The following is a 27,900-nucleotide window of genomic DNA, read 5'->3' as shown; positions in this document are numbered from 1 at the left end:
GAGTAAGAAACTTCTACTTTTAGTGTCTTTTCTCTCTCAACACAAAAATACTCTGTAAGTCACCCAGATCTGGGTTGCCCATGATTACCAGGCTTTTCCCAATTAGAAATGTGACACATGTTCCATTTTACCAATACATCTCAGGCACAGAACTAGCAAGGAAAGACAAAATTAAAGTTTTTCTATAATTCCAGCCCATCAATTGAAACAAGATGTTTCTGAACTTTTCCCAATGTGAAGAACAAAAAGTAATAGCATTTTGTTTATTTATTTGTGTACAACACTGTGGTCAGGAACTTGTTGCTTCCCCAGGGAAATTGCTTGCAAGCATCACTGAGAAGAGGACTTAACAATTCACATTGATCATTCCCTGTGGTCTGCCATGGCGAGGGTGATACTTTCATGTTTTATAAGCACCAGACAAGAGAACTGGATCAATTTTCTCTCTCGATATTCTAGTCTCTGTTGAAATGACTCCCTCAGGCATCAGCAGCTCTGAGTTCTTTCTAAAAAATAAAGTAAGTACTCTTAGGTCTGTTCACAGTAAGGGACAAGAAGTCCAAAACACATTCCTGCCTTTTACAATTCAGAAATCAACGTGAGGATCTTTCCTACTTTCAGGCAGTACATACAGCTTCACTGGGGTCTGTGTGTCAAACTTACCAAGAGGAGGACATTGTGGAGACTTATTGTTAATTAGCAATGCTTATGCATGCAAACCTTGGTCAGATGATGTTCTGTTTGGAGAGAAAATTGAATAAGTACATGACCCCTTGGAAGCTGTTTTCAGTTGAGGATTTTGGTGAGTAGCCACTTGAAATCAAGGGAAATTCCATGAATAGTAGGAGCTGGGAAGAAAGGAAGAGGAGGAAGGATCCCACCACTTTTTTCTTCCCATCTAACACCGTGCTTAGGCAAAGCATAGTCCATATGAGATCTGCCTTATAAAAACTTGCTGAATAAAGCAAATGGAAGTTAAATTTTGGACTTTCTTCCATAATAGCTTCAAATTGTGGTGACTTTGTTGCCTATGGAGGGCCGGGAAATACATTTCTTTGAGATCCTAGAATCTGAGTGTGTGCTTTACACAGGATGGATAGAACGAGCCTCTGGCAGTTCCATTTATCCAGAGGCAAAAGCATGCCTGCCACTGGAGCGCTCTTGGGTTCCAACAAAGAACCTATGTTGCCTAAGGAAACAGTGCTTTCTCTTACAAGGTACAATCTTGGCTCCTCTGCCATGAAGCGGAATGTTCCTGGACATGTGCTTCAGAGACCTTCGTATTTAAGCAGGATACAAGTTACATTGTTATGCAATTCCTCTGCTGAGGCCCTGTAAAAGGAGTGAGTTAGGACAGATACAGCAAGATATTAGGACAGATTTCCCCCATTATTCAGGCTGTACAACACAGAAGGAAACTTGATTTCAATAAGACCCAATTCTTAAGAGGCTTTTCTACACACTTTTACCCATAACTTTTCCAAATTTGGTTCAAATTGTGCAGAGAACCAATAAAATTTTTAAAAAGGATAAACTGGCTAGTTAAAAGTAAATGGCATTTAATTAAAACAAAGCTTGCAAATTCATGAAGAAACAAAAAGCTATGTGATGGTAAACCTTAGGGCAGCGTACAGTGCCACTGTCCTTTGCAGTTTTGAGTGTATTTCATTTGTACATTGGAAGTAGGTACTTGTCATATTATTAACACTCTACTTAGTTGTACACTCAGTATTTGGCATCAGAATAATCTTGTGTAGTCACAGATTATTTCTGTATTTTTTTTAGCATGTTTCTGAGTGGTGGTTCACATAAGCTTTCAATTTTAAATAACACAATCCATTTATTTCACTAGGCATCTTTATTTGCTTAAAGTGAAGAATCAGAGATTGTCATTGTGTTGTAAATAAGTCTAACCTTTCTTTGCCTTTCCAAAAAAAAAAAAAAAAAAACCTGTGGATGCTAAAAAAGGGAACTGAAAGAAATAGAAATTCCAGTAATCTTTTATGAACTCTGTTATTAGAGTGAGTAGAACTAAATCTGTGGGGAAAAAAGGAAAAGGAAATGGAAAAGGTGTTTTAGAGCTTTTACTTTAAGCCACTCCAGTGCCCCCTTCTCTGCTTTCTTTCCACTATCCCGACCCATACCTACCCACAGTGAGAACTGAGCCCGCAGGGCAGCTCAGAAGCTGGGAGGAGAGAAAGAGTGAGGATCTGAGTTATTTTTCCTCAGTGATCTTAAAAGCTCCAGGCAGAAAAGACCCTGCCTGTAGAACCTCCCTTTTGCATTTCTCAATTGCATTGGAGAAACTCCTAAATTGCATCAGTGATCCTGAAGCTGTTAAAGAATTTTCTGTAAAAGAAAGAAAAGAGAAAGAAAAGGCAAAAACTTAATCATGCCTGGAATCTTTTGAGGTAGAAAAAACTGACAAGAAACAAACTTTCCTTATATTCTGGTGTGTTGGGAAACAGTGGAAGGACTGTTTAACAAAATGTCTTAGCGGTTCTCAAAGATGGCTGGCCAAATCATAAGAGAATACGCTTAGGTTCATGTAGTTCTGAGTCCAGCATTGTGGGTAAAGCACAGGTTTCAGCGTAAAGAAATCTGCTGTCTAGAAACCATGGGAAGTATGTCATCCTCTCTTTTCTTTACCATATAGAGATCCTTCATGGATATCCTGTTCTTTGAAGAAAATTTTGTTTAGGAAGTAAGAAAAATATAATTAACATTGCCCTAAAGAAGCAAAGCTCTTTATTTTCATTTTCACTTCCTTTTGCTTTTGCATTGAAGAGTTAAGACAACATTTCAGCAGAGAAATGTGGAGAAGGGTAAAGAGAAATCAATAAAGTTATTCTGTGACTTTCCCCAGGAGGGAGCACTGTTAATCGAGAATGGCTTGCTTGGCTATATATCAAGTCCGAGGAGAGAGCAGCAGTTGATTTTGAAACAGATTTCCCAGCTAGACTGGAAGAGATATAAATACATACTTATCTATCATATACATATAGACATATATATACACACATACACATTATACATACATACACATACACATATATACATACACATATATATATAATTTTTACAAGAACGGTGTCTATGTGTGTGTATATACACTATTATAAACATTTAAATATAAATTATAAGTATTATATATATGTGTGCATGTGTGTCTTTGTGTGATTTAAAAAGTAGATAAGAATAATTTCTTCAGATAATTGGTAATGCCAGACAAAACTCTTCGAATAATATTTCCTATATATTGATCTGGGATCGTTTTACATTTTATAAGTTTCTCTCAAAAGTTTTTTGATTACTAGACAAGGAAATTAATATGCAAGAGCCTCAAGTGACAGACAATGGAATGGAAACCAGATTTCTTGACCCAAGGCCAGCAAAAGCATCTTGACCGCAGGAAATCTTCTAAGGAGCCTCAGTGGGTCATTCATGCAGTTACTTTTTCTAGCAATAAACATTACAGAAATTTTGAGCAGGTCTGATTGCAGCAGAGGTTATGAGACTGAAGCTGGCTCTAGGGCTGCCCAGTTTTATTGGGCTGTGGCACCATGCTCATTGGAAGCAGTGGTGATTTCTTTGTTGACAAATTCAGACAACATAATTGGGTGGGAAGTTGGCTTCGCCATCACAGTGTGGTCTTGAATGAGTTATCTATCTTTTCTGGGCTTCAGTTTTCCTTTCTATGAAATGGGATGAATAATTCTTGTCCCTTCACAACAACATGCTTTCTTGTTGCCCCAAAACCTTGTCAAATTTTCTTGGTTCCATTCAAGCATCAGGAGATGTGTAGATAGCTAAATGGGAATCCCCTTTTCATGACCCAATCTGCTATGATGAATTTCACCATGCTGAGACTCTTCACATCTCTCTTCTCCCATTGTGTATATTCAGACTCTTTTTTTTTCAACATCAGCTAAGATGCTCTATTTATTTTCTAAATCCAAATTCCATCTAAATCATAGCTGTTAAGAAAATATTCTTGTAAGAGAATGGAATCTAGACGAGAGAGGAACTATGCAATTCTAGAATTTCCCTGGAGGGAACTTGAGAGTTCATCTAGTGTAATCCTCTCATTTTATAGTTGAGGGAGCTAAGGATCTGAGAGGTGAAATGTCTTGTCCAAAGTCACTGTGACAAAGCTAAGTGAAGAACCTATGTCTCTTAACTTGCAGTTCTATATTCCTTCCATTGGGTCGTGTGTCTTGGGACCCCTATAACCAGAAATAGAAAATGAAGTTGAAGTAAGCAGACCAGACAAGGATATGTCAGCCTTTGGTTTTCCCCAGGGCCAGATTCCAACACTGTGTGCATAACTCAGTGGCAGGACTTTAGCATCTTCATGAAGGATGGAAGATTCATACTGAACACTCTTTTTTACCCCTTCCTGTCCCATTAGACCCAGCCCAGAATCTAGATCTAATTGAGCTCTCACTTTTCCTTATTTTGGACATGGTTGTGCTTGCACTTCATCTTATAGCTCTTAAATTTTATCTTCACATCGACCCTCTCATTTTATATTCCATATTTACTGAGAGCTTACTGTGTGCCCGTCGTTCTATAATGGGCTACAGATACAGGGAGATATATCTCTCTGTGTCTTAATTACAATCATAGTGCAACATGTCCTGTGCCTGGTGTGCTTACAGTGCTGACGGGGTGCTGAGGAAGGGGTGACTGAGATCACTGAAAGCAGACAAAGAAGACTGAGTAGATCATGTGATAATTCTTCTGCTTTTGTTCCCGTGCCTCCTTTACTATCAGGGCACCGAAGTTCATTTTATGCATTGGTATTTTCTAGGTTAAGCGCTCCCTGTTTTTTTTTTTGTTTCTTTTTTTTGGTTGTTGTTGTTTTTGTTTTGTTTTGTTTTTTTGAGACAGAATCTTGCTCTGTCTGCCAGGCTGGAGTGCAGTGGCACAATCTTGGCTCACTGCAACCTCCGCCTCGCAGGTTCAAGCGATTCTCCTGCCTCAGCCTCCCGAGTAGCTGGGATTACAGGCACCTGCCATCGCACCCAACTAATTTTTGTATTTTTTAGTAGAGACAGGGTTTTGCCATGATGGCCAGGCTGGTCTCGAACTCCTGACCTCAGGTGATCCACCCGCCTCAGCCTCCCAAACACTCCCTGTTTTTAGCAGAAGAGAAATAACATGTCGAATTCTTCCCTCTCTTCCATGTCCACCACCAGACTTTAGCTACTTCACCAGTTCTTCCTGAATTTACTTAACAAGGCTAATTTACCGATACTTCAAATAATTCTTACTGCTCTGTGGAAAGCAAGGCATTGGAGCTCAGAGATATATGCATATGTAGAGTAATTGAGGTGAACATGCTGGTCATCAGTTATTTCCTCCTCTAGTTTGGTTCTCCCATCTGTTTTATCTGTTTACTTTGTTTTTAAAAACGCATTAAGAGACAGACATGATGGTGCTCACCTGTAGTCCCAGCTACTTAGGAGACTGAGGCAGGAGGATCACTTGAGCCCAGGAGTTCGAGGCTGCAGTGAGCTGGGATCACACCACTGCACTCAAACCTGGGCAGTGAGACCTCATCTCTAAAAGGAATAAAAACAACATTAAAAGACATTGACAGGTAGACTCCTAACTATTTATTAGAAGCACCCAAATCACTGTTCACATTCTAAACAGAATCTAAACAACAACCAGATTTTCTTTTTATTTTCAAAGTATGTTTTTTCCTTTCTTACCTTGGAATTTTCTTACTTTTCCATAAATTATAATATGTGTATTTTGGGTAATTCAACTCATGACAGGAAAGGAAAATCATCAATTAAAGATTCCTTTTGTGAGTTCAATCTGTTGATTGGTCTGTGCTCCATAATGCTACAACCTAGATTATATTAAATTTCCAGAAGAGTGCAGAATAAACAATCATTTGTAAAGCACCTATTATGCAGCAGACATAGTGGTAAGCACTAGTAGAATAAAAATGAACACATGTCCTCATTCAGTACGTGTAAGTATCATGCACAGTTAAGCATATAGATCCATAAGCCCATAAATCAAACAGTCCAGAACTGGGCTACGTAGTCATAATATCACAGTGAATGTTTAAAAGCTTGGCTGGGTGCGGTGGCTCGCACTGGTAATCCCAGCACTTTAGGAGGCCAAGACCTTAAGATAGTTTGAGGCCATGGGTTTAAGACCAGCCTGGGCAAAGTAGTGAGACCCTATCTCTACAAAAAGTAAAAACATTCGCTAAGCATGGTGGCGCGTGCCTATAGTCCCAGCTACTTGGCAGGCTGAGGCAGGAGGATTGCGTGAGCCAGGGAGTTTGAGGCTGCAGTGAGCCATGATCATGCCACTGCACTCCAACCTGGGTAACAGAACAAGATTCTGACTCAAAATAAAAATTAAGACAAAAAATAAAGGCTTAAGAATGTGAAAAATATTTACCTACCTCCCCCAGATTTTGGAGTGCAGGTTGGTTGCAAACTGTAGTTGGTTTGCTCAGTGCTGGCCTGGATTGGAACGTGCAATGGATTTTCACAAAGGGGCAAGCAGCAGACCCCAGAAGGTGAGCCTGGCTCCCTTCGACATAGTTCCTGTGGTATTCATGTCACTGCTATTTGTGGCAGGGAGACTCCTTGAGAAGTGTAGAATGTGCCGAATTTAAAGTCTCTGAGGTAGCAGTTTCCACCTTTAAAATATTTCTTGGCTTCTCCAGATTGCCCCCTACTCATTGCTCTCTGTTTAAATCTCAGTGGGAATTCTGATACTACTGCTGCACCTTGGACCCAAAAATATGTCTCAAAATATGTTTCTGTATTCCTTTAATTTTATTTCTGCACACTCAGCACTTTCGACACGCTTATCTATTTTACAAATGCTCAAGTAAACTAATCGCATCTTGTTGAAGCTCTTCCTTACTGTGCTGTCATCGGTTAATTATGGGGGAACCAAGATGCACAGAGTATGATTATTATTAACTTCACCTCAGATTTACACAAACCCACTCTTTGAATGATTTTGAGGCAGTTCATACATATTAGCTCATTTTTCCTCACAACAGCTAGATTGAATGAAAGACCTAGATTCTATTCTTGGTGCTATAACAACCTTCTTAGGAAAAGTATTTAGTCATTCATTGCCTCAGCTCCCCACTATGAAACAGGAATCATGATATAAACATATTTGCTTCTCCCTCTCCTTATCCTAAACCTTTAGAATGTTAGTAGCTTAAAAAATGTAAAAATCTGAAGTCTGAAAGTAAAGAAGTGTGTCTTGACTTTTTGAACATTAATAAAAATTTGAACAGCAATATTGGGAGTATGACTAGAAACCCCGAAATCTGAATTATTAGGTTTGGTGCAAAAGTTATAAAAGTTTACCATAAATTTTTATGGTAAAAACCATAATTAATTTTGCACCAACCTAAGACAATCTAATTCTACTTAGTGGTGAGTCATTGCCCTATCTACTTCTTGCCTATGTATTGGAAAATACTTAGAGATCCAGAGGTGGTGAGTACTACAAAAGGAGCCCTATCTTCAAAAGAGCATTAATTTGGTCAGCAAAGATATCCCTAGGAACCATGACATCAATAAGACCTGATTTGAGATGAGAACAGTCTCAAATCCAGTCCTATTAATGCCATGGTTCCTAGGCATCAATAAGACGTCTCTTTACTCTTCCTCCACCTCTTTTCTTTCCCTCCCAACCGCCAGGCTATCCGTAGCAGTTTCAAAACAATACAAACAACTCCAGAACAAATCCCTGGTCTGTATCCTTGCTTGAATATCATCTCTAGGTTCTTGGCCTTACAATCGCAATCTTCAAAAGTTCCAGGGGCGAAAAATATCCCTCTTTGCTTGCCAGCCTAAACCTAATGACTGAATGGCAGGGAACCTAGACTGAAATAGCATTTGGCTCTTAGATGGCATCCTCTAGCCAAGAATAATGACTTTTATAATGTCAGACTCAATCCGCTTAGTGCACAGGTAATAGGCATCTCACCTTAGGGAGGGGAATGGTCTCTCTTTCCCTCTGTCTCTCTGTCTCTGTTTTCCCATTGTTAGACAGAAGCTTTTCTCCTTCACCTTCCTAAAACCCAAAGGTTGCTAAAGTGTACTTCTTACAAATTGGTAGAGTTGGGCCCCAGTGCAATCAATAGGCCATAGATTACCTTCCAGAGAGCTTCACAAACCACCTGGGCCCATCAGATAAGCACCAGCTCTTCTATGGAGTTAGGATGGAAGCCAGGAAAAGTCCTCTGAAACTCAACCAATGAGGTACAAGGAGGCAACAGAATTATTTTATATATTCATATCAATAAATATCACTAAATATATACTGAAGGATTAGCTCAGCATTGATTTTTCCCCTAATATCCTAAGATACTAATGAAAGCATTTTTTTAACTAGGCAAAAATCCAAGTATTTTGCCTGACACTACTTAGCCTGACACTTGGAAACGATGTGGATTTCGGGTATAAAATCTGCCAGATGATTCCCTTTGAGACCACTTGAGCTATAGAGTGCCTGTACCAAACACTGCCCCCTACTGGTCTAGAGCCTCATTGCTTTAGGAAAAGGGCTTTACTGACCAACAGGACTAACTTCCACTTCCTCTTCCTATGATGAGTAGTAAGAAATATTTTTGCCAGTTAGTGAAAGACTCTTGCTGAGGGAATTTAGATCATCTTTATCTTAAGTACATTTAGACTAGAACGATGTGTACCCATCCAGCTTTGCCTTGAGAAATGCCAGCAATGCCCCAAAGGGTACAGTTTTAGAAACTGTGTTCTAGGTTAACATAATGAATATTATCCCAGCCTAGTACAGATAGTAACATATTTGTAACCAAAGTCAGTCAACGCTAGTGGAAAACAGAATGGAGTCCATGATATTCCCCTGCTTAACTCTGTTCAGAGACAGGAACTGCTCAGATAAAGAATAGGATAGAAGCTAGCCTGCCAAGGGTAGCCATTATACATCCTTAAATATTCTTTCCTTAGGCAAAATAAAAAATTGCCTAATCTTTCTTCAGAATATACATTATGAAACCCTAGAGTCATTTATGTCATATGATCATGAACCATTTCTATCTTCTCAACCTCTTTTTCTGAAATGAGGGCACCCTGAGCTGTGTTGCTTATCTCAGATCTGGATTTAGCCACACACTCTAAAGTGTAAGAGCTCTCCCTCCTCACATGTAGCCCAAACTAGTCCTTCACAGCCACGCCACCCTGGAGTGTTTATCACTTGACATGACCTCCTACTCTACCGATTGGAGAGATTTCAGACAGAGCTTAACTGGCTTGAAACAGAAACAGCACGACTTCAGAACGTATAGGATGAATGAAACAGACCAATTTTCTAGTTTTCAGAAACACAAACATGACTATAAGTGGGACCTCAGCCAAAGTACAGTCTTAGAAAATAAGGTTGCAATCCACCATTTATTAAATGCCACGTTTATGTGGCATTTTATTAAGCCTTTTTAAGGGTTATTTAGGCATGAATATTGCTTTCTCAGAATGTTACAATCAAAGCCATCTTAGCATAAAACTGTATTCTGAAACGATTTGGTGAGCTCCTGCTGTGTAACAGATGCTATGCCATGTACTGTGGATACAGAGAGACCTTGTCACAGCCTCTGTTTTTGTGACCTTAGAGTTGGGAGATGGAGTAGCAAGGTACACAGATGATGCCAGTACTACAGCATCACTTCCTGTCCTCCGGCTAAAGAAATTTCACTGTCCAGCACAGTGTCTGACATAGAGTTAAGTAGTCAGTAATTATGTACTAGATCCGCTTAGTGCACAGGTAATAGGCATCTCACCTTAGGGAGGGGAATGGTCTCTCTTTCCCTCTGTCTCTCTTTCTCTCTCTGTTTTCCCATTGTTAGGCAGACTAGACAAAATCAGCAAAATGAAAAGAATGAATGAATGCTAAGATAGTATAAGTATAGGGTGCTATGGAAAATACATAGGGGAAGAAGCTAAACTAGTTTGAGGAGACTAGCTGCAGAAAGTGACATTTACACTGGGACAGGAGCCAAAGGGTATATTGATGCAAAGGAAAGACCATGAATTAGACCTGACTTCAAATCCTAGCAGTGCCACCCATGAGCTGGGCAATTCTAACTATTTCAAACCTTATTTTTTCTGCATCTGTAGAATACTGATGATACCTTTTAAAGGCTGTTTTGGGGACCAAATGAGATATTAGTTACCTGTGTCTGACACAGAGAAGACCTTCAATGATATGTATTAGGGGTGTCACAGAGAACGGACTTGCAACATGAAAGCAATGAATATCTAAGCAGTAAGGTTAAGGGCACAAATATTTTAAAGAATGAATAACAATAATAAGCTTAAACTCATGATGGAAATAAAAGAGAGGTGCTATAGCAGTTCTTAACCCCTAAGCCCAGACAAGGGTGGAGGGAGGCAGATGATTTATAGGAGTTTGCCATCCTCTTCCAATCCATTCCAGAAGGCTTTTGTATTTAGCTTTCAGCTGCAGAACCATGTGGCCCTGCCTGTCCCATTCACGGTATGGTAAATACTTTTTCAGATAATCAGATAATCTTAGGGTATTGTGACTTAACTGCTTAGCATGGATGCTTGATACAGACTATATGTGTGTGTGTGTGTGCGCACGTGCGTGTGTGTGTATGTGTGTTTGTGTATGGTAGTTTCTCTGTAAGTTCTTGCCACAATTAGCTTTCATTGCTTTTACCCTAAATACTTTCAAGTGTACCAGATTCCTTTCTTCTGTTCTTCCTTCCACTCATGTGCATCAGGCCCTTTCCTGCTACATTCACATAGTTAGGTTATTTAACACACACATACACACCTGCTCTCTGCTGGCTTCAGCTCTTTTTAGGTGAGATTTTAGGACATGCCTTGAGATGCACTGGATTGTCAGATACATTAAATATTAATGCAGGGGATGAGAAGGGAAAGATGCTAGCAACTGACTTTTGGTTTGGGTTTTCAGTCCTAATATGAGGCAAGACATGGCAAAAAAAGTGTCAAACAAGAGAATGAGAGGGGCCAAAGAAACGAGGTGGTGGTGGCCAGACATGAAAGAAAGTACAAGACATAAAAACATTTAAGTTTGAAAGAGATAAAATTTGGAGAAGGGAGAACTAGCAGTGTTTAAGATTCCGATGGGGGAGGGAAAGCCATTGATTGGGCCTTTGAAACCATGCCAGGAACCAAGAGCCAGGGGTAGTGGCAGAGGGGACAGCCAGGTAGGACAATTAAAACGGAAATCTGGCTCCTTACAACACAGCATGGAGCGGGGCTACAGAATTTGCTGCAGTGGGAGGTGGGGCCAGTCTGGCACAGTCTGTGGGTTTGAAAGGAGCTGGGCGGGTTGGAGAATGCCAGTCAGCCTTTGTAGTTCTGAGCTCAGAGAGGGGTTGACACGTACTGGGCTTCAGGTCAGAAGCCTGGCTTGGGTGGCTTTTGGAGAAATTTTCCCTCTGCTCCCAAACTCTTAAAAGGTGCTCATCACACCACTGGCCTCCAATCACAGCATAAGCACGTGTCCCAAAGGCCGTCCTCCAGCAGAGATTTCGGCAGTGATACCTGTTGGCTGGCTCATGGGGTCCTTTCCTTTTTCCATTCCCTGGAAGCCGTCAACGGGACTGAATACAACATCTTTGCATCTTTTTCTTCACCCTCCCCACATGCTTGCATCTCCCAGACTCCTAGGGTTAATCCCCAGGACAACCTTGCTTTGAAAGAAAAAATGTGGTGAGCCTACTTGAAGATTTGGATTCCAAGAGGCCTCTGTCTGTCCTGCCTCGGCCAGAGCCAGACAGCCAGCTCAAGGAGATGGGCATTTACAGAGAAAGCAGCAGTAAGTTTTTGTTGTTGTTGTTGTTGTTTGTTTTCAAGGCTTGGTTGTTCTCCAGAAGTAGGTCCCTGAAAGCATGGGATTTTCTTTTCCTTTTTTTTCTTTCCTTTTTTATTTTTTTTTCTTTCTCAGCAAAAATTAATAATACCCCCTTCTCCCCCTGAGAGTGAGTCATAAAAGCAATTAAAAAGTTGCTTCTTCATCGCTGCTCATAACCTGGGTTAAAGTTATCCGAGGTTGATCTGTGTGTGCCTATTCTCAACATTGTAATATTTTAAAATGTGTGTGCATTTGTTATAATAATTTGTGCTGATGGTTCTCCTCCAGAATCAATGCTATGTAACTGGCAGATAGATTGTCATTATGCTGAATTTGTCCCAGGACTTGCATAGATATCTTCTTTGGGGGTTTTTGTGCTTATTTGCTGCTCGTGAGAGAGAAGGATAGAAAGACTTTGGAAGGAGGGTGTGGTCCAGCAGATTCGGCTTCCTCTCAGCCCATCAGTGACTCCTTCTTCCTGCTCCTCCCTTTCCTCTCCACTTCTGTCCCAGTTCAGTTCCTCAGATCTAACCGGAGCCAGCTGTCAATGAAATATCTTCTGCCTTTCTTTTCTATTACAGCGTGGGTTAGACTCTGTCAGGTAGGAAACTACTCTCCATAATCAAACTCATTATGTTTGTGATCTCAGCGTATTTGCAAACTTAGACGTAGACCAGATAATAACATTTACCTTCTCCATTTCTCCCATTCTGGGATTTTTAGCTAAGGTAATAATAACAATAATAATACTGTATTTAGAAGGCCTCTAGCAATATTTCATCTTCTGAGAGTCTTACAGATGTTAACTAATTAATCTTCACAACACTCCATACAAGAGAGGAAAATATTATTACCCATGATAGAAGATACATATGTATATGCTAAGGAGCGCAAACTAGTTCACTTATTTATCATGGTTCACTTGATATAGTAACTGGTATTTTTAAAACACCCATCATAGATACAATAATTAGAGATGTGCTTTTGTTAACAAAGCCACTACCCACTTCTAGCGTACCCTTGGGTACTAAATAATTACCCACTTTGTGTGGTTATCTAGCTCACTAATTACCCACAGAAATTGGGGTCAGGTGTTAACTGCTTGAAATAAGTATCCTCCAAAGACATCGCTGAGTTGTATAGAGAAAATGATGTGTTCATAGCAAAACTTTCATAAGCTATATATTTGTATATCTTTGTAAGCAGAGTGAATACAGGCAAGGGCAAATTAGCTTATTATGTGAAAATCATGCTGAACTATTGTTGCAAATATAGAGAGGTTTAAAAGAGTCTCGGGAAATCTCGTCCTCTATTTACCCTTCCTTTTGAAGATGGGTGCAATGACATGATTCCCATAATCTGGCCTTCATATAGAAGCACACTAAGACAATTGATGAATCTGGTTAGGAATGATTCATTTTGGTGTACAGGGAGGCACCCAGTGAGTCAAAGACTTTTTTTTTTTAACAGCTCCACCCTTCATGATTATTCTAGCGTGTTTCTTTTTTCTCCCTCAGTCTAGTGAAAACACCCCGTTAGCCAAATCTGAAAAAGATTCTAACCTAGTCACCAACTCCTGGCAACCACCTCTTTCTCCTTCCCAATAATGACAAAAAGAAAAAAAAAGTATTAAAAAAATCCAACACTCTCTTTTTGCCTTTAGCTGTTATGCGCTCCTCGCCTTTCCTCTCTACTTCTCTCCTCTCCCTTCTTCCTCTCTCAGTATCTTCTTCTTATTTGTGCATTTTCTTCTCCTTTTCTTTGGCATCTAGGCATGCTTCTGCAGGTCTCACAGTCAGAGACAAAGCACAATTATGTCTGAGTTGAGCACAAAGAAACTATCTTTTAAAAACATTGACTTGGAGGAAGCCTGCATCCTCAGATACCTTTCTCCCTTTCCTTGCTATTTACAGAATCTGACATTATATTTAACACCACACTGCCTGTTGTCTGCATGATTCTAGGCAAGAAAATTGGGTTAGAATGGTAACATACCCACTGTGTGTATAGATAGGTAGAGACCCTAATTTTCGGCAGATCCACGCCTTAAAGAATCATTGCATAGCAGAGCTTTAAAAATGAGTGCCAACAGAAATGATAGGAGATGCTCCCCCAATCAACTTAGGATGTCTTCCTTTTTTCTTGTGCCTCTTTTTTTTTTTGTCATCTGAAATATTACTTGTCATTATTGGGGAACTTGAGGCTGATCGATGAAGTGTATATGTGTCTGTCGGACATTCGAAGAGGAAAAACATGCGTCAGGAATAAGGAAAATGCCTGCAGTGAAAGCAAAGGGTCAGGATGAGCTTCAGTGACTGATGAGTTCATTCCAAAATCCAAGGGCACATAGGTGGTAAATTAGTACATATGGCAAATACAGTCAATGAGCAAACCCCAGCCACTGGAAGCAAAGGGAATTTTAGCTCTGTAGTCATCGCATGCCTGAACAGAGAGTCTACATATCTTAAATGTAGATCCGAATCATTGCTCTTTTATCCCGCTAAATGCTGATTACAAAGAAATGTTTGGGCATTGTTGACTTTCTGTCCATAAAGAAAAGCCACCAAGATTCACAAAATCCATCACCTGCACTCACACATGCATGTGTGCTTGAAATTCCCCTAGGATGTGAAACAATTAGGCAGAGAACTGCACTGTGGTCTCCCTTCCTCACTTCTTTCCCTCCTTGTTTTTCCTTTTCGAAAATATGATACCTGATCTCTAGGTCTAGCGGGCTGAGAAATTTTTTGTATTTGTATAATGCAGTGTCTGGCCTTCCCCCTGACCTGCTGATGTATTTTTGGCCTCATTAGTAGTCAGGGAGATGCCTTAGTGCATCCAGCACTGCAAGTCAGGGATGAGACTCACTACAACAGAGAGAGGGAGCAAGCGCGAGAGGATATTAGAAGAGAGGCTTGTCTCCAAGATATGGAAGGAAGTGAGAAATGACAGGGCTGCAAGCTTTGTATGTAGGAGCCTGGCAGGGCGGGGGAGCGGTGAGGAGAGCCAAGTGGATTCTCAGAAAAGGGGGGAAGCCATCGAAGAGCTAAAGGTGATTAGAGGGGGATATTGATTTCTTATTCTGCCAGAGATTTAAGCAGGCATGCGAGGAATCTGCACCATGGTTGGCAAAAGGAGACCCGTTGCCTCCTGTAACCAGACACTCAGGCTTTCCAGGAGCCCAGGGAGCAAGCCGAGAAGAAAGGGGGCAGTGTGGTCTAGGAAAATTCAACTTGTCGCTGATTTGTGCCTGATGCCTGCTGTCCGTCAGCAGCCTCCCTTACAATCTTTTTTTCTCTCTCTCCTTTTTTTTCCCTTGCCTTCTCCTTCTTCACTGAAGCCTAGGGGAGCCAGTAAAGATTAAATGTGCTTCTCAAAGGCAGCCACTTCATGCTGCTATGTCGAAAGGGCCATTATTATTATTATTATATTTTAATAGTAAAAGAGAAAAGGAGAGAGGTTGAGCGAGCGAGAGAGAAGCTAGGTGTGATGATGACAGACTAGCTTTTCTGAGAGGAAAAGGAAAAGGGAAGGGAGAGAAAAAGGAGAGCCTCTGAGCTCAACGGAGGATTGTGCCTGAGAAGAACCTACAGAGGTGAGAAAAAAGTTGTCTTGAAGGTGGGGGTGGGGGGGGGGGTGCTAAACAGACACTGTACAGAGGGAAAAGAGACATAATTTAGCTGTGTTACTAGCATGATTCCATTTTTAAAGGAGGGGAGGGGGAGAGTCTAGAGCTCTAACTGTTTTTAGTTGCATATGGAAATATCTAAAAAATATTTAGCATTTTTACTAAGTGCGTTGAGGCCTCTCCAGTGTCCTCCTGGCTGTGGCTGCTTTGTCATTCTCTTTGACTAGCCAGCCATCTACCTTGCTGAGGCCTGGAATAAAAGAAGAACAACAAGAAGAAAGAAATGAAATGAAAAACAGAAAGAAAAAGGGGAAGAAACATTTGAAAAAGGGTCATCTTCCCATCTGCCTCCCGTCCTTTTCCTTTCATTTTTGGAGGCGGCACAGGAAAGCCCCACTTCCAGTCTGATGAGGAAAGCGACAATCTATCAGGTACAGAACCAGGGGCTGTCTGCAAAGATGGAGGGGAATTATGCTTCGGATTCCTCTGAAATATTGGCCAAAGGCTTCAAAGAATCCGCAGCGGGAGGTGCGGGGGGAATGTCTCTCCCCAGCCCGCACCCAGCCCTTCCCACTTCGCGTCTACCAAATGACAGCCTGGTGCTCGCTCTTGGTGATTTGGCCTTGACTTCAGCCAAGCAGCTGATGCAGACGAAGGCTCCGTTTGCAGGACTGGCAAAGTGCACGCTAAAGAAAGAAGGAAGAAATTTTTCAAAAAGCAGCTCTGGGGAGGTTTCATACTCCCCCCCCCCTTTTTTTTTTAATTTTTAAGTGAATATTTTCCAAATTTGATCAGTTCCAGCCCCTCCCTCCACTCCCACCCAACTGCCCTTTTTTCTCTCGTCAAAGCATAAGCTACAGAGTTACAGTCTCGAGATTTGGTGTATCGCTTCCTGCCCCCGCCTCCCCTCCCCGCCCCCGTTCTCCGTCCTCTATTGAAACACCTCGCCCAGCCTAGCGCACTGAGAGCTCTCATTTCCCCCCCTTGCTCGGGATGGTGCCACAGGAGGCTGTGCGGGCCCCGCTCCGCTTCGAATGGGTGAGTTCAGAACGCTATTCGTATTTACACTTCTATAGCCTCCGAATCCTACTTCTTGGTCTTCTCCTTTGAAAACTCGATTTCTATGATTTTTGCATGCGGCATACTCGCCCTGGGGGAAAGAGATGCCTCCTATTTTCTCTTCAGTCATTTGTGCTAGTCGTAAATTAAAGCTTTGAAAAGGGACTAAATCCTTATTGTAGACTATGGTTTTAAAAACTTGGGCATTTCTGAGTCTATTCATATTATTTTCCATTTTAGTCAACTATTTTGCCCAAATCTTGAAAGAGTTTTCTCTGATATACTCGTGATCGTATGTGTATGTGCGTGATTGTATATGCGCCCCCAGATACTGCGTATGTGTGTATATATGTATTAGGCTTAAATGGAATCTCAATTTTGTAAAGGAAAGGAGCTTAGAGAAGAAATACCATACCACCTGTTTGTTGCATCTTAGTTATGAACCCCGAACAGAAATTGCCTGTCATTCTTGTTTTGCTTTGCTTTGTCTCAAGAAAGAAAACATTGTTGCGCTCCTCTCAGTCCCTGAGACCCTAACTTGTGATGTTTACCGTTTAAATCCACGGGTTAGGCTCTTGGGAGCTGCGAGTCGTGCTTTTGCATCCTGGAAATTTGGTGGAATTTTATTCTTTAAAGCAAAAACAAAAGAAAAGAAAGTTTGTCTGAAGTGATTGAGTATACCTCTGAGGTTTTCATTGTTAGATGGGATCAGGTGACCAGAGAGTGGCAGCTCCTGGATCTCTGTTAAAGCAGGTATATATTCTGCTTTAATAGCGTGTTGGCTGCTATGTATATGTATGTATGTTATTGATGCCTGAGGCTTGTGGAACTCATCTGCCTGGTCTATTCCTTGAGAGCAACACGCAGTAGTATACGAGCGTAACAAGAACAGCTCAGTACCTGGTGCTTGACCTCAGAACATCTCAGCTGAAGTCCCAGCATGCCCCATGTCTCCAACTTTCAAACTCCACAGTTAATCTTAAAATTGTGCCCAATTAAAATGGGCATGTGAATAGATTATATATTCAGTGTCCACACATGTGTATCATGGATGGCTAGACAGTGAACACACAGACGCAGATAAAGGCAAACTAATAGTTTGGAGTAAAATATTAACAGGTTAAAATTCTATTCTTGCAATTCCACACAAAGGATGGAAGTTATGGTTTTAATAAAAATTAAGTTTGTATGACTTTGCCAGATTTTTTAAAAATAAAAGAAGGGATACCACCTCCTTGCTTGGTATCTTTTACAAAATGTTATACTTTATGGATATAAAGGTGGTAAAGATTGGAAATAAATCTTCTAAATATGTAAAATGAAAGCAACAGCAACAGCAAACACAATTATCGTATTCTTTGGGAGTAACAAATACTGTTTTTCATTTTAAAACTAAGAAAAATTTTATCAGTACTTAAGTTCAATCCAAAAAAGGTTTTATAACACCCAAACCGTACATTTAAAATTATCCTTTCTTAAGGTAATGGCTAGCATTACCTAGTTTGTAGTTTTCTTGAGCTGTAACTTTTTATAACTGAATGATTTCAGTGATTTAGGTCTGTCTCGTAGTTGGGGAGGCGAAACAGTAACTTACCTTTCCTTTGTTGTGAAAAATTCTGTAGAAAATTTCATTTAAACAATTTTCGTATTATTGGGCCAACATTTCTCTTCTATGTTTGAAAAACACCTAAATCAACCCCAATCCAAATGCTTTCTTCTTCTAAAGACTTTATATTGGTTGTAGCCTTGTTTTATACATGTAATTGAAGGTTAGGGAAACTGTTCTTTGCCTGTTGTTTTTTTTTTTAAGTGTTTATTGCAATTTTAGTCATTAATGCCTAATTGCAATCAAGAAACCATTTTGTATCAGAAAATTGAATTGAGAATATGAACTATGCAACGATTGCACCACGTCTTTTGTTGAAACCTCTTGTGTAGTAATATTAGAATATTACTTTCCAGTCTTTCATAGTCCGAATGTGCTTCAAAAAAAGTAGTTATTTGATTGTTGAGTCATCGTTAGTTTATATTCAATGGTTTAATGACTTCCCCTATCTTAGCTGATGTGTATGCATAGGTATTTGGAAATTACAGCAAGGCATCTATTTAACTTACGGATCTATATTACCACAGTATTCATATCAAACATTTGTAAAAGTGTTGGTGATTTTTGAAGTTAAAATATATCTGCAGTTTACTCTATGAAAATGTATACATGAATCAATAAAAACACGCCAGATAAAATTCTTCCGTGATTTTCAATGATAACAGGTCATTTAATACAAGTGTTTTAGTTTGTATTTCAAGGCACTCTCAGGTTTTTACATGTTTTCAAGTGGATTGCTCATGTTCCGAGGTTGCTATCACACAACTGATCACCCAGGCATTTAAAAGTGCATAACGACACAAGATTTTATATTTCAGCAGGCAACTGCTTCAGTCAAGGGCAGGTTTCTCAACACCCCTTCTTCCTCACCGAGCCCATCAGTGAAGTTCAGTGAAATGAATAACATAATTGGTGGTTGGTTCAATCACTACCAGTCTAGACTAGCCCAGATGCATCAATTAGAGGGGGCTGTCTTTTAAAGGGAGAGTGCAACCGAAACAAGCAGGGCATTATTGATACTGATCTTTAAAAGTGCAAATCCAGCTTGGCAGATAAAAAAAAAAAAAAATAAGGCGGGGAACTGGGGTGGGGGTGCGTTGCGGGAAGAAAAGAGAAAGAAGTGAACTGGAGCTTTCGGACACAGAAGGACAGGAAGCTTGAGAGAAAAGGAGAGGATAATGAGTGAAATGCAATGCAGCACCTCCTTGGAACACACAGTTACAATTCAGTTCACAGGGCACACTGGCTCACCGTATTTTTAACTAGATTCTCTCTCCACCTCCTTTTTAAAAATTCCTTTTTTGCCTGTGTTTCCAAAGAAATGCCAACTCAAAACCAAGGCAGTTGGAAATTTAACAGCTCTAGGAAGCTCTAGTGAGAATAAAGCCAAATAATATGAACCAGCCAAAACTCCTTTTGCAACATTTTTCCCCAAAAGAAAAATACAGGAGATATTTCTTTTCAAGTCTCTAATTCTACCTTAAAAAAATGTGTACTAATGAACAGTATTCATTTTAAATCTAGCACCTGGGAATATATTATTATAGGCAAGACACCTTTAGGTAAAGAGCTCATAATTTTCCATTGAATACAGTAAAATTATAAAGAATGTAACAAAGGCTTTGGTAATTTGGTAGAGGGGCTTTTTGATGAAAAAAAGACAGATGATTTAGAAAGCGAGGAACACATCAAGCCTCAGGGAAAGAAAATGTTTGATTGGTATTAATTAAAACACTGCTAATATATTCTAATAAAATCAAATTTAACATTCTAAACTAATCCTCTTGGTATGTCAAAGGAAAAGAAAAGTATTATCTTATTTGCATCTCTGCAATCCAAATGCATTTGCTCATTCAGCAGAATTAATTTTTATCACCACCCTGTTTAATCTCCTCACAGATTTAGTCAAAGTTATTCTTTCAAACTAGAAAGGATCAGGGTGGGGAATCCATAGAAGGTATTGGAAGACTAGTGACTGTATTTAGTACTGGCTTTATATTTTATGATGTTCTTTCTCTTCATTCGCTGTAATGGGGTGTGGAGGGAAACGGTGAGACCGCAGTGAGAATGATAAAACGGTTCATTTTTCCTCTTTCTCTCCTTGTACCTGCCAGATTATTTAAGAATTTCAGCTGCCAAATTATACGAATGCCATTTATTTACGTGACTGGTGTTGGTCTGTTGATTAATGTCTAATGTTTTTCTAATTTCAGACTTTAATTTACCGAAAATTCCTAATGAAAAAGGCTCTTAAGCCAGAAACCAATTGCCTCTTATCGGTTATCCCCAACTGTAGATCTTCTATGAGAAAGTGGGGAAGTGAATGTAAAATTTTATTCACCACAAACTGAGTTCTTTGTTCCTTTTTTAAGTCAAAATTTCTTCAGGAAAATTTCATATTTTTATGAAACAGCAAGTTTTATGTTCTTTATTGTTAAACTCTCACAACTGATAAAATTATCCCGAAATGACATAACCAAAATGCTTCTCCTCTCATTAGTCTACCATGACTATGATATCTTATGTGAATATGTGACTAACAAAAAAAAAATGAATGGGCCATAAATACTGAGGACCATATTTGCGTGTTTCCAAAGTGAGGGGTTCTGCGTCCTATCAAGGAGATGTAAACTACTGACTACACTACCGATGATGCTGGCTTTTTGCTCCATTGCCTTTTCAAGTCTTCAACGTAAAAGAGCAATCGCAGTTCGGTTTCACATGTATTGTTCTATAATCCAGGCAATAAATGCTAATTAGTAATGCTCAAGGATCCGACCATTCAGAGTAATTATCATAATTTACTTCTTCCTTGTTAAAGACATTCCTTGCTGATTAGAAAAAAAAAAATTTAATCGTCGTTTTACCATTGCACTGCAGTGGAAATGCACTAGAGAGATGTTCAAGGTATAGTAACACTGTTGCGGTTGCATTCCAAGTCACCGACCTGTGCCTCTTAGCTTATTACAGATGGAATTGCCACTTAATTTCTAAGAAGAAATTCATGTAAATGCATAAAGTTTGGCATGTAGACCAGGAATATATGATTTTATTTTACAAACCCCAGGCCTCCACCTTCCCGGCCCACCCTCTTTCTAAAACCACTTATTGAGCAGAACAAAGGAAACTGCTAACTATAGAGGCATCATTAAGTGTGAACTGCAACAGCATGATAAAGTATGTGATATGACAACATATTTTATTGCACAAAAGTGCAGATAATTAAATAATTCAATAGTAACCCTGACTAATTAGCAGAAAGATCTTGAAGGAGGAATCAAGAAAATGGATCCAATCACCTTGAATAATATGCTTCGTTCTCCAAGATCACAAATTTATTTTGGTTATTTGATGATTGATTAACTCATAGAAAGATGAGGACAAAAGCCTGTTTCTCAAAGCAGAGCTTTGATCTGGTGTCCTCTTTAGGACAAATTAATCCTATGTTTTAGAAGTGCTGAATTTAATGTAGGGCTTTCTGTTTTCAGTCAAAGATATAACCTGCCATTCTGTTGAACATTTCTCTATTATCAATTGATCTAAGAAATTATCAACCCTTAGCTTCTTATATCGCTGCCTCAAAATATAGATGTAGCCTCATTCACATTTTCTAATGAGTCTCCTGTTTAAGTTTGTTTCTTATTGCTTGAAGCAAATAAATATCATGGGCACAGAAGGAACAGAATAAATAACCGTGCTGAATATTATATATGGTGAAACCCTCCCCCCTTCCTTTATCAAGGTAATATTCCTAGTGTTCATTGTTCATTGGTCCTTTAAGAGAGAGCTTTAGCTTTTACTTGAGGGTTGTAAGCACATTAGAGGAATAATTCCCTTTGGATACTATACAGAAGGAGCCACCTGCAAAATGTTGATGCTGTTATTGAAGTCTCAAGTGGAATCAGCTTTCAAAAAATTAGATATTAGATACATCCGATATAATTTGCAATGTGTAATTATACTAATGTGCATATAGTTGTCTGTTGCTTTACATGTTGCCTACTTGAGTTTTTTTCTTTTCTTGTGCATTTCTCATCATTGAAATGGTTCCTGAGTAGAATCTTTTAAAAATAAGCTTATTTAAAAAAAATTCTTTGTTAATTAATATAGGGATACGAGGACTCTACGATCTGTGTTCTTATGCAAGAATAAATATGTGTGACCTAGATGTTGGAAATTAATTATCTCTGAAAGGGTTATCATTGTGGACACTTGCTTAATTTGTAAAATATTTGCTACTCTTGATTGATTTAGTCTCTTTCTGACTTTAGACAACTTGAAGTAATTGAGAATATTCGGACAGTAAATGTTATTCATTTGTTTTAAGAAGAAATTCATTTCCTTTGTTGGAATGACAAAATAGAATGCCAGGGAAATGACCTGAGGCAGAGATAATAATTTTAATTTAACCAAAGTAATCAAAACAATAACAATAATCAACAATTTCTTTTATTGTTTTTCACTGTTTTGCATGGCACATGTTGAATACTGAAACTCTGCCTTAGGTTATTTATGCACTAACATCAACTTCCCTTTTGACGTCTTGACATGATGTCCAAGGTCTACTGAAGGCCCCACTGGAGAGCCTCCTTCCAGGGAACTGATCCCTGAAGATCTACCTGTTGAGGAATAGCCCAGGCAGAGCAACAGTGAGTTGGTTGGTCAGCCTGGTAGTTGGCTCAGTAGGTGAAGAGGCTCTTGATACAAATTTGGAGAATCATTACCATCAGGTCACAGAAGGACCCTGAGCAAGGCAATACAAGGGTCTCGATTTATGCTTATATGTTAGGGAGACAAAAAGGATTCTAAGAGAGGCTTATATTGAGATGATACAAGATATGACTCATTGCAATTGAGTAGGCATAGAGCCCAAAGAAAGCTGATTTGTAGAACAGTTGACTCATAGTAGACACCTAGAATATGGTCATTCACGTATTTATACTATCCGTTTCTCAAAATTTGTTTTAATGATGGAGTCCCTATTAGAAAGAGACATTTTGCATAATGTGTAGCTACCTAAAACCAAAGCAATACAAGGTTCACTTTTCACCTGCTCATGTATTCAAGGATTTGCCATCATTAGATATCCAAATGAGCCACAAAAAATTGTGCGAAATGTTATTCCTTAATACATAACATTTTAATCTATTAAAAAATGAGTTTTACAAACATGTATCAAAAGCTTAGCACCCCATCATCCCTGTCAATGTTCACAAAATAATAAATTCTAAAATCTTTAAGATATATATTTAATTACTCATCCAAGATCAGTTATTGCATGCTTAATCAGAAAAATGCCTATTAACATTTAACATTTAGTTATTTTACAGATTAAAAAACATATTATACCTGCCATCTAGGGAGCCAACATCCTCAGTGTATCCAAAGTGTTTAGGGCAGAAAGCAGTGATGTGTCATAGTGTACCCTTTTTGGTGTGCCTGACTTATTAAGATATCTTCATTGTGTAAGCATGATGAAGAGGCTGATGATAAGGTCTTCAGTTAAAGAAACATCTACCTGAGAAGTATATTTTATTCATAACAACTTTTATAAAAAGAAAGAGAAACATTAATAACAACTCTTCTCAAATACCCTTATCTTTAAAATGCATGGGTTGGATTAGTTGGGCTCTAAATTCTTTTACAGCTTTAAGAATTTTTGAAGCTCTTCTAAAGTATGGAGGCATAGGAACAACTCCAGGACCGGTGGATCTGGAGCTCATTTGTTCCAACAGTCGTCCTTCAAAGTTATATTTGATTCCACCTCCACGTTCTGTATTTACTAACATATTTTGCACTGATGCTAAAACAGTAAGGACTGGAGTTCACTTTCAGGAAGGGGCAGTAGCAGAAAAGAACAGCTGAAGAATGAAAAAAGCTGCACAGTGGGAGAAGCAAATTCTTGATCTGAGTTCTAAGCCCATTTCTCTCAATTAACATTAACATAGAAGAAACCCCGACAAGCACCTGCCTTTCTATTTTAAGGCTATATTCTTTAGGCCTGCCTTCATTTAATTTCTTGCGATATGGTTCGTTTTTTTCCATTGGATTAACTCCTTTGAGTTTCACATTTTTCCTTCCACTTGATTCATTTGAATCATCTTAATATTCCTCTCGGAAGCCTACAATAGTTACATTAACACATCATACTTCCCAAATTAAATCTTAACGTGTTCAAAGCCACCTGGAAATTGCCCTACCCCATTTCTAAAACCACTCAGAATGTGTAATCTCTTCTTGAATTAAGGGAGCCTGCTTTCTCTGGCTTCTAAGTCATTGAATATGCTCCAGGATATGCTTTTCCTTTCTGCATAATCTGTCCCCCCACCTCTTCTACACTTTGAAACCCTTCTTCTTTATTTCTCTCCTTCCCTCCATCCTTCTGCTTTTTATTCTCCTTTCCCCCTTCCTCTTTCTTTTTCTTTCTTTCTCTTTTTCTTTCCTTCCTTCCTTCTTTCTTTCTTTTTCATTCTTCTTTTTCCTTCTTCCTTCCTTCCCTCCCTCCCTTCCTTCTTTCCTTCCTTCCTTCATTCCTTCCTTCTTTTCTTCCTTCCATCTTTCCATCTTTCCCTCTTTCTTTTTTTCTTTCCATACCATGTTCTGTGCCAGGCACTGGGAATACAAAGACAAATACAAGGAATTGACAACACCTAACAATTCTAGTGACTTCATTCAGCCCTGCATTGCTAAACAGTTATGTACCCACAGCTATCTTACTTTGTTTTCACTCCTTGGATTTACTTGAATGTGTCCTCAATGTCATGTGTTCTTTTGTTCCTTCCCTATGTGTCCTATTTTAGTGAGTTCCCTGTTGGATAAACCTGAGGCTTTTCTTACACAGCATTTTCTCCCAGAGCCATTAGAGTGGTGTCTCACACACACTCAGGCAATGCCATTGCTGACTGATTCTTTAGCAAGGGGAACAATGTAAAACAACAGCATTTTTCTAGTGATGCAGCATTTCATCTGTAGTGAGACTTAGCATGGTCCCCAAAGTATCATTACATTTATTTATTATTATTAAAGAGTCAATGTGATAACTTTCTGTGACATGTTCTGTTATTTTTTTAGTTGTGTTGATGTTCCTTTCAGCTGGTCCTATAGTCCCCCTCCTCAGGAATGTCTCCCAGTGCAAGGACAAAGACTGAAGAGACTGCTATATTGATGGACCCTCAAGCCAACTATGAAGTTGAAACAAAGAAAGTGATCACCTGAAGACACCTCCTCTGCTAAGAAACACCCCCAAATTGTGCAGCTTCTGACACTAGAACTCTCAGAACAAGAGACAATCTTTTGAAGAAACAGAAAAACTCAATAATGACATCTAGATTTTCATGAGCCAAGAACTTTCCCTTCCTCATGTGTATTCCTCTGTTTGTACTTAAATTCATGTGACATTCATTTTTTTCCTAGTATGGATATGCTTATTAATGCACTTGTTTCAAAATCGAAAATTGCACAAATGTGTTAATATTTTAAGAAACAAAATTAATCCTACAAGGAGAATGATTTTTAGCCACACATAGGGTTGGATCTTAAGAGTGACCTACAGAATAAAAAGTACTTTTAAAATAAAGTAGTCAGAGGCTATTCAAAGGGTAAAATAATCATAGTACCACATTGGTCCACTTGACACTAACCAATCGATCATTATTTTTTTAATCAAGAAAGCTAGATTCTATCAGATAAAATAACTGCTTCTAAAGAGTTTAAATCTAGTTATAAAAAGTTATAGAAATGTTTGCAAAGATAAGTAACAGATAGGGTCAGTAGAGGATAAGATCAAAAACAAAACCAAGCAAAAGATGAGTTCAGGGGAGTTTGCCATCAAGTTGGCAAAACTGACGTATTTAGGGAAGAAAGTTCTAAAAGAGGAAAATATAAGATGAACCTTGAGTGATGTCAAAGATTTAGAGATAAATGGAAAGGAAGGAGAAAATGGAGTTCTTTAGGTGGTTGTAATTGGAGGAGGAAATGAATACACACATCTTGTTGACTTAAACCCAGACATTCAGCAGCTTTCTATACATATCTGGAAAAGACTTTGCACAGTCACCTCCTGTCTCTCACCCCGGGTATTACTTAGAATTATTATCGTATTTCCCTTCCTTTAAAGTAAGTAAGGGTGATTGGTGACAATATGGAGAACTATGATTTTTCCATTAACCTAATAATAATTGGTATTTATTGAGTTCTGTTAAGCATTTTACATATTAACTCACTTAAGCCTTTCAACAGCCTTGCAAAATAGGTATTATTATTCCCATTTTACAGGCAAGAAAACTGAGGTTTAAGTAACTTGCCAAAGTGCCATATACAGGGCTCACATTCAGTATTGCAATTGCAAAGCTCATGATCTATAGTGCCAAGTTGCAATATTGGAGTCAATGTCACAATTATTACCCCTTTTTATATTCCTTGATATTTTTCCATGGCAAACAAATAGCTATTTCATTTAATAATCACCTAAAACTTTTCAGTCTTCTGGTTAAAATTACACTGGAGTGATAGAATGTATTTTCGTGATAGAATGTATTTTCATGATAGAAATTGGGGAAAAAAATGGGGAATGAAGTTTATCAGCATTTCAGACCTTTTTTTTTTTGCAAGACTTTGATGAGATTGTTCACTTTTGTCTACGTAAAATCCCAAATCCTTGAGAATAAAAAAGGGGGAGGTTTAAGTCACTTGTTGCAATGCCCTTTTTAACAGAGGCAATAAATCTAAGGCCATAGATTTAGAGTGACTTACAGAAGGTCGAACTTTGGGGTGTGGCAGAGTAAGGGATGGAAACCAGGCCTTCCAGTTCACTATCAGTAGCTCTTGCACTAGTCTGCCCTTCCTAAATTAATTATGCACTTCAATTTGATGAGTGGAAACAGTCTATCTAGGTAGTAACCAGGGAGCTTTGTGCCTAGTAGATTGCTTCTGTTCTGCACTTCTTTGGTTTCCCACCTCAATGTAAAAAATAGCTAGCAATGAAGCCCAGAAGTTGTCAATGGTTCATCCCCAAAAGAATGCATAATGTCCAAAGTTGTATGTGTATAATGTCTTCAATGGTATTTTTAAGTTATTTCAAATTCTTAGTTCACTTACATAAATCATTTCTAATGAGCATCTTCTTAACCAACTTTATGCACAGTGTATGTTTGTAAGTGCTTCTGCACGAATGTTTATACATGACTGTTTCCATAGTACTTGTGTTTTTAAAAATATTCAGTCATTTCCTATTATAATCCTCATGTATCCATGTAACTGACTCAAAAATACTTCAGCCATAAAAAGCTAAATCTGAGCAAATCTCATTCTTCTTTTCCATCCCCTTTGCATGTGGCTGGCATTTAGTAATGATTAATAATGTGGCCAGCTGAATAACAGAGGTTCGAGACACAATTCTTTCTCAAAGGAGTCAGCTAAGCTGGGTCTACTTATGGACAAACATCTAAATGTGTGGAAGTATCTGATATTTGACTATGGTAAATTTCCACTTAGCTAGCTAGCACTGTCAGACTTAGATCTCCTCATGGCTCTGGCCGTCCTGTTTTCAGCATGATAATTGTTGGCCACATCTCACATAGTTCTCATTAAGTGAGTTCATAAATAAACAGGGTTTTTTTTTTTAAAGAGCAGCCAAGCACAAAGTGTGACTTTGTTGACATTTTATGTGACTTCGTCATATGTTCCTAACCCCCAATAAAAGCAATGTTGCATCAACTGTGAA

At 38.9% G+C, this 27,900-nt stretch overlaps 1 protein-coding gene across 1 annotated transcript; it reads left to right on the top strand.

The window, feature by feature from the left end:
- The first annotated feature begins 470 nt into the window (after positions 1 to 470).
- Positions 471 to 27,900, top strand: BLID (BH3-like motif containing, cell death inducer). The gene is given in 5 exon segments (XM_063728308.1): positions 471 to 518; positions 1,004 to 1,154; positions 1,157 to 15,481; positions 15,892 to 16,552; positions 25,251 to 27,900. Coding segments are annotated over 3 exon segments (381 nt in total). The 3' UTR covers positions 1,339 to 15,481; positions 15,892 to 16,552; positions 25,251 to 27,900.

Source organism: Pongo abelii, chromosome 9 (assembly GCF_028885655.2).
Source record: "Pongo abelii isolate AG06213 chromosome 9, NHGRI_mPonAbe1-v2.0_pri, whole genome shotgun sequence".
Classification (NCBI taxonomy): Eukaryota; Metazoa; Chordata; class Mammalia; order Primates; family Hominidae; genus Pongo; species Pongo abelii.
Note: the sequence above shows the minus strand (reverse complement) of the source record. Positions and strands in the feature narration are given on the sequence as shown.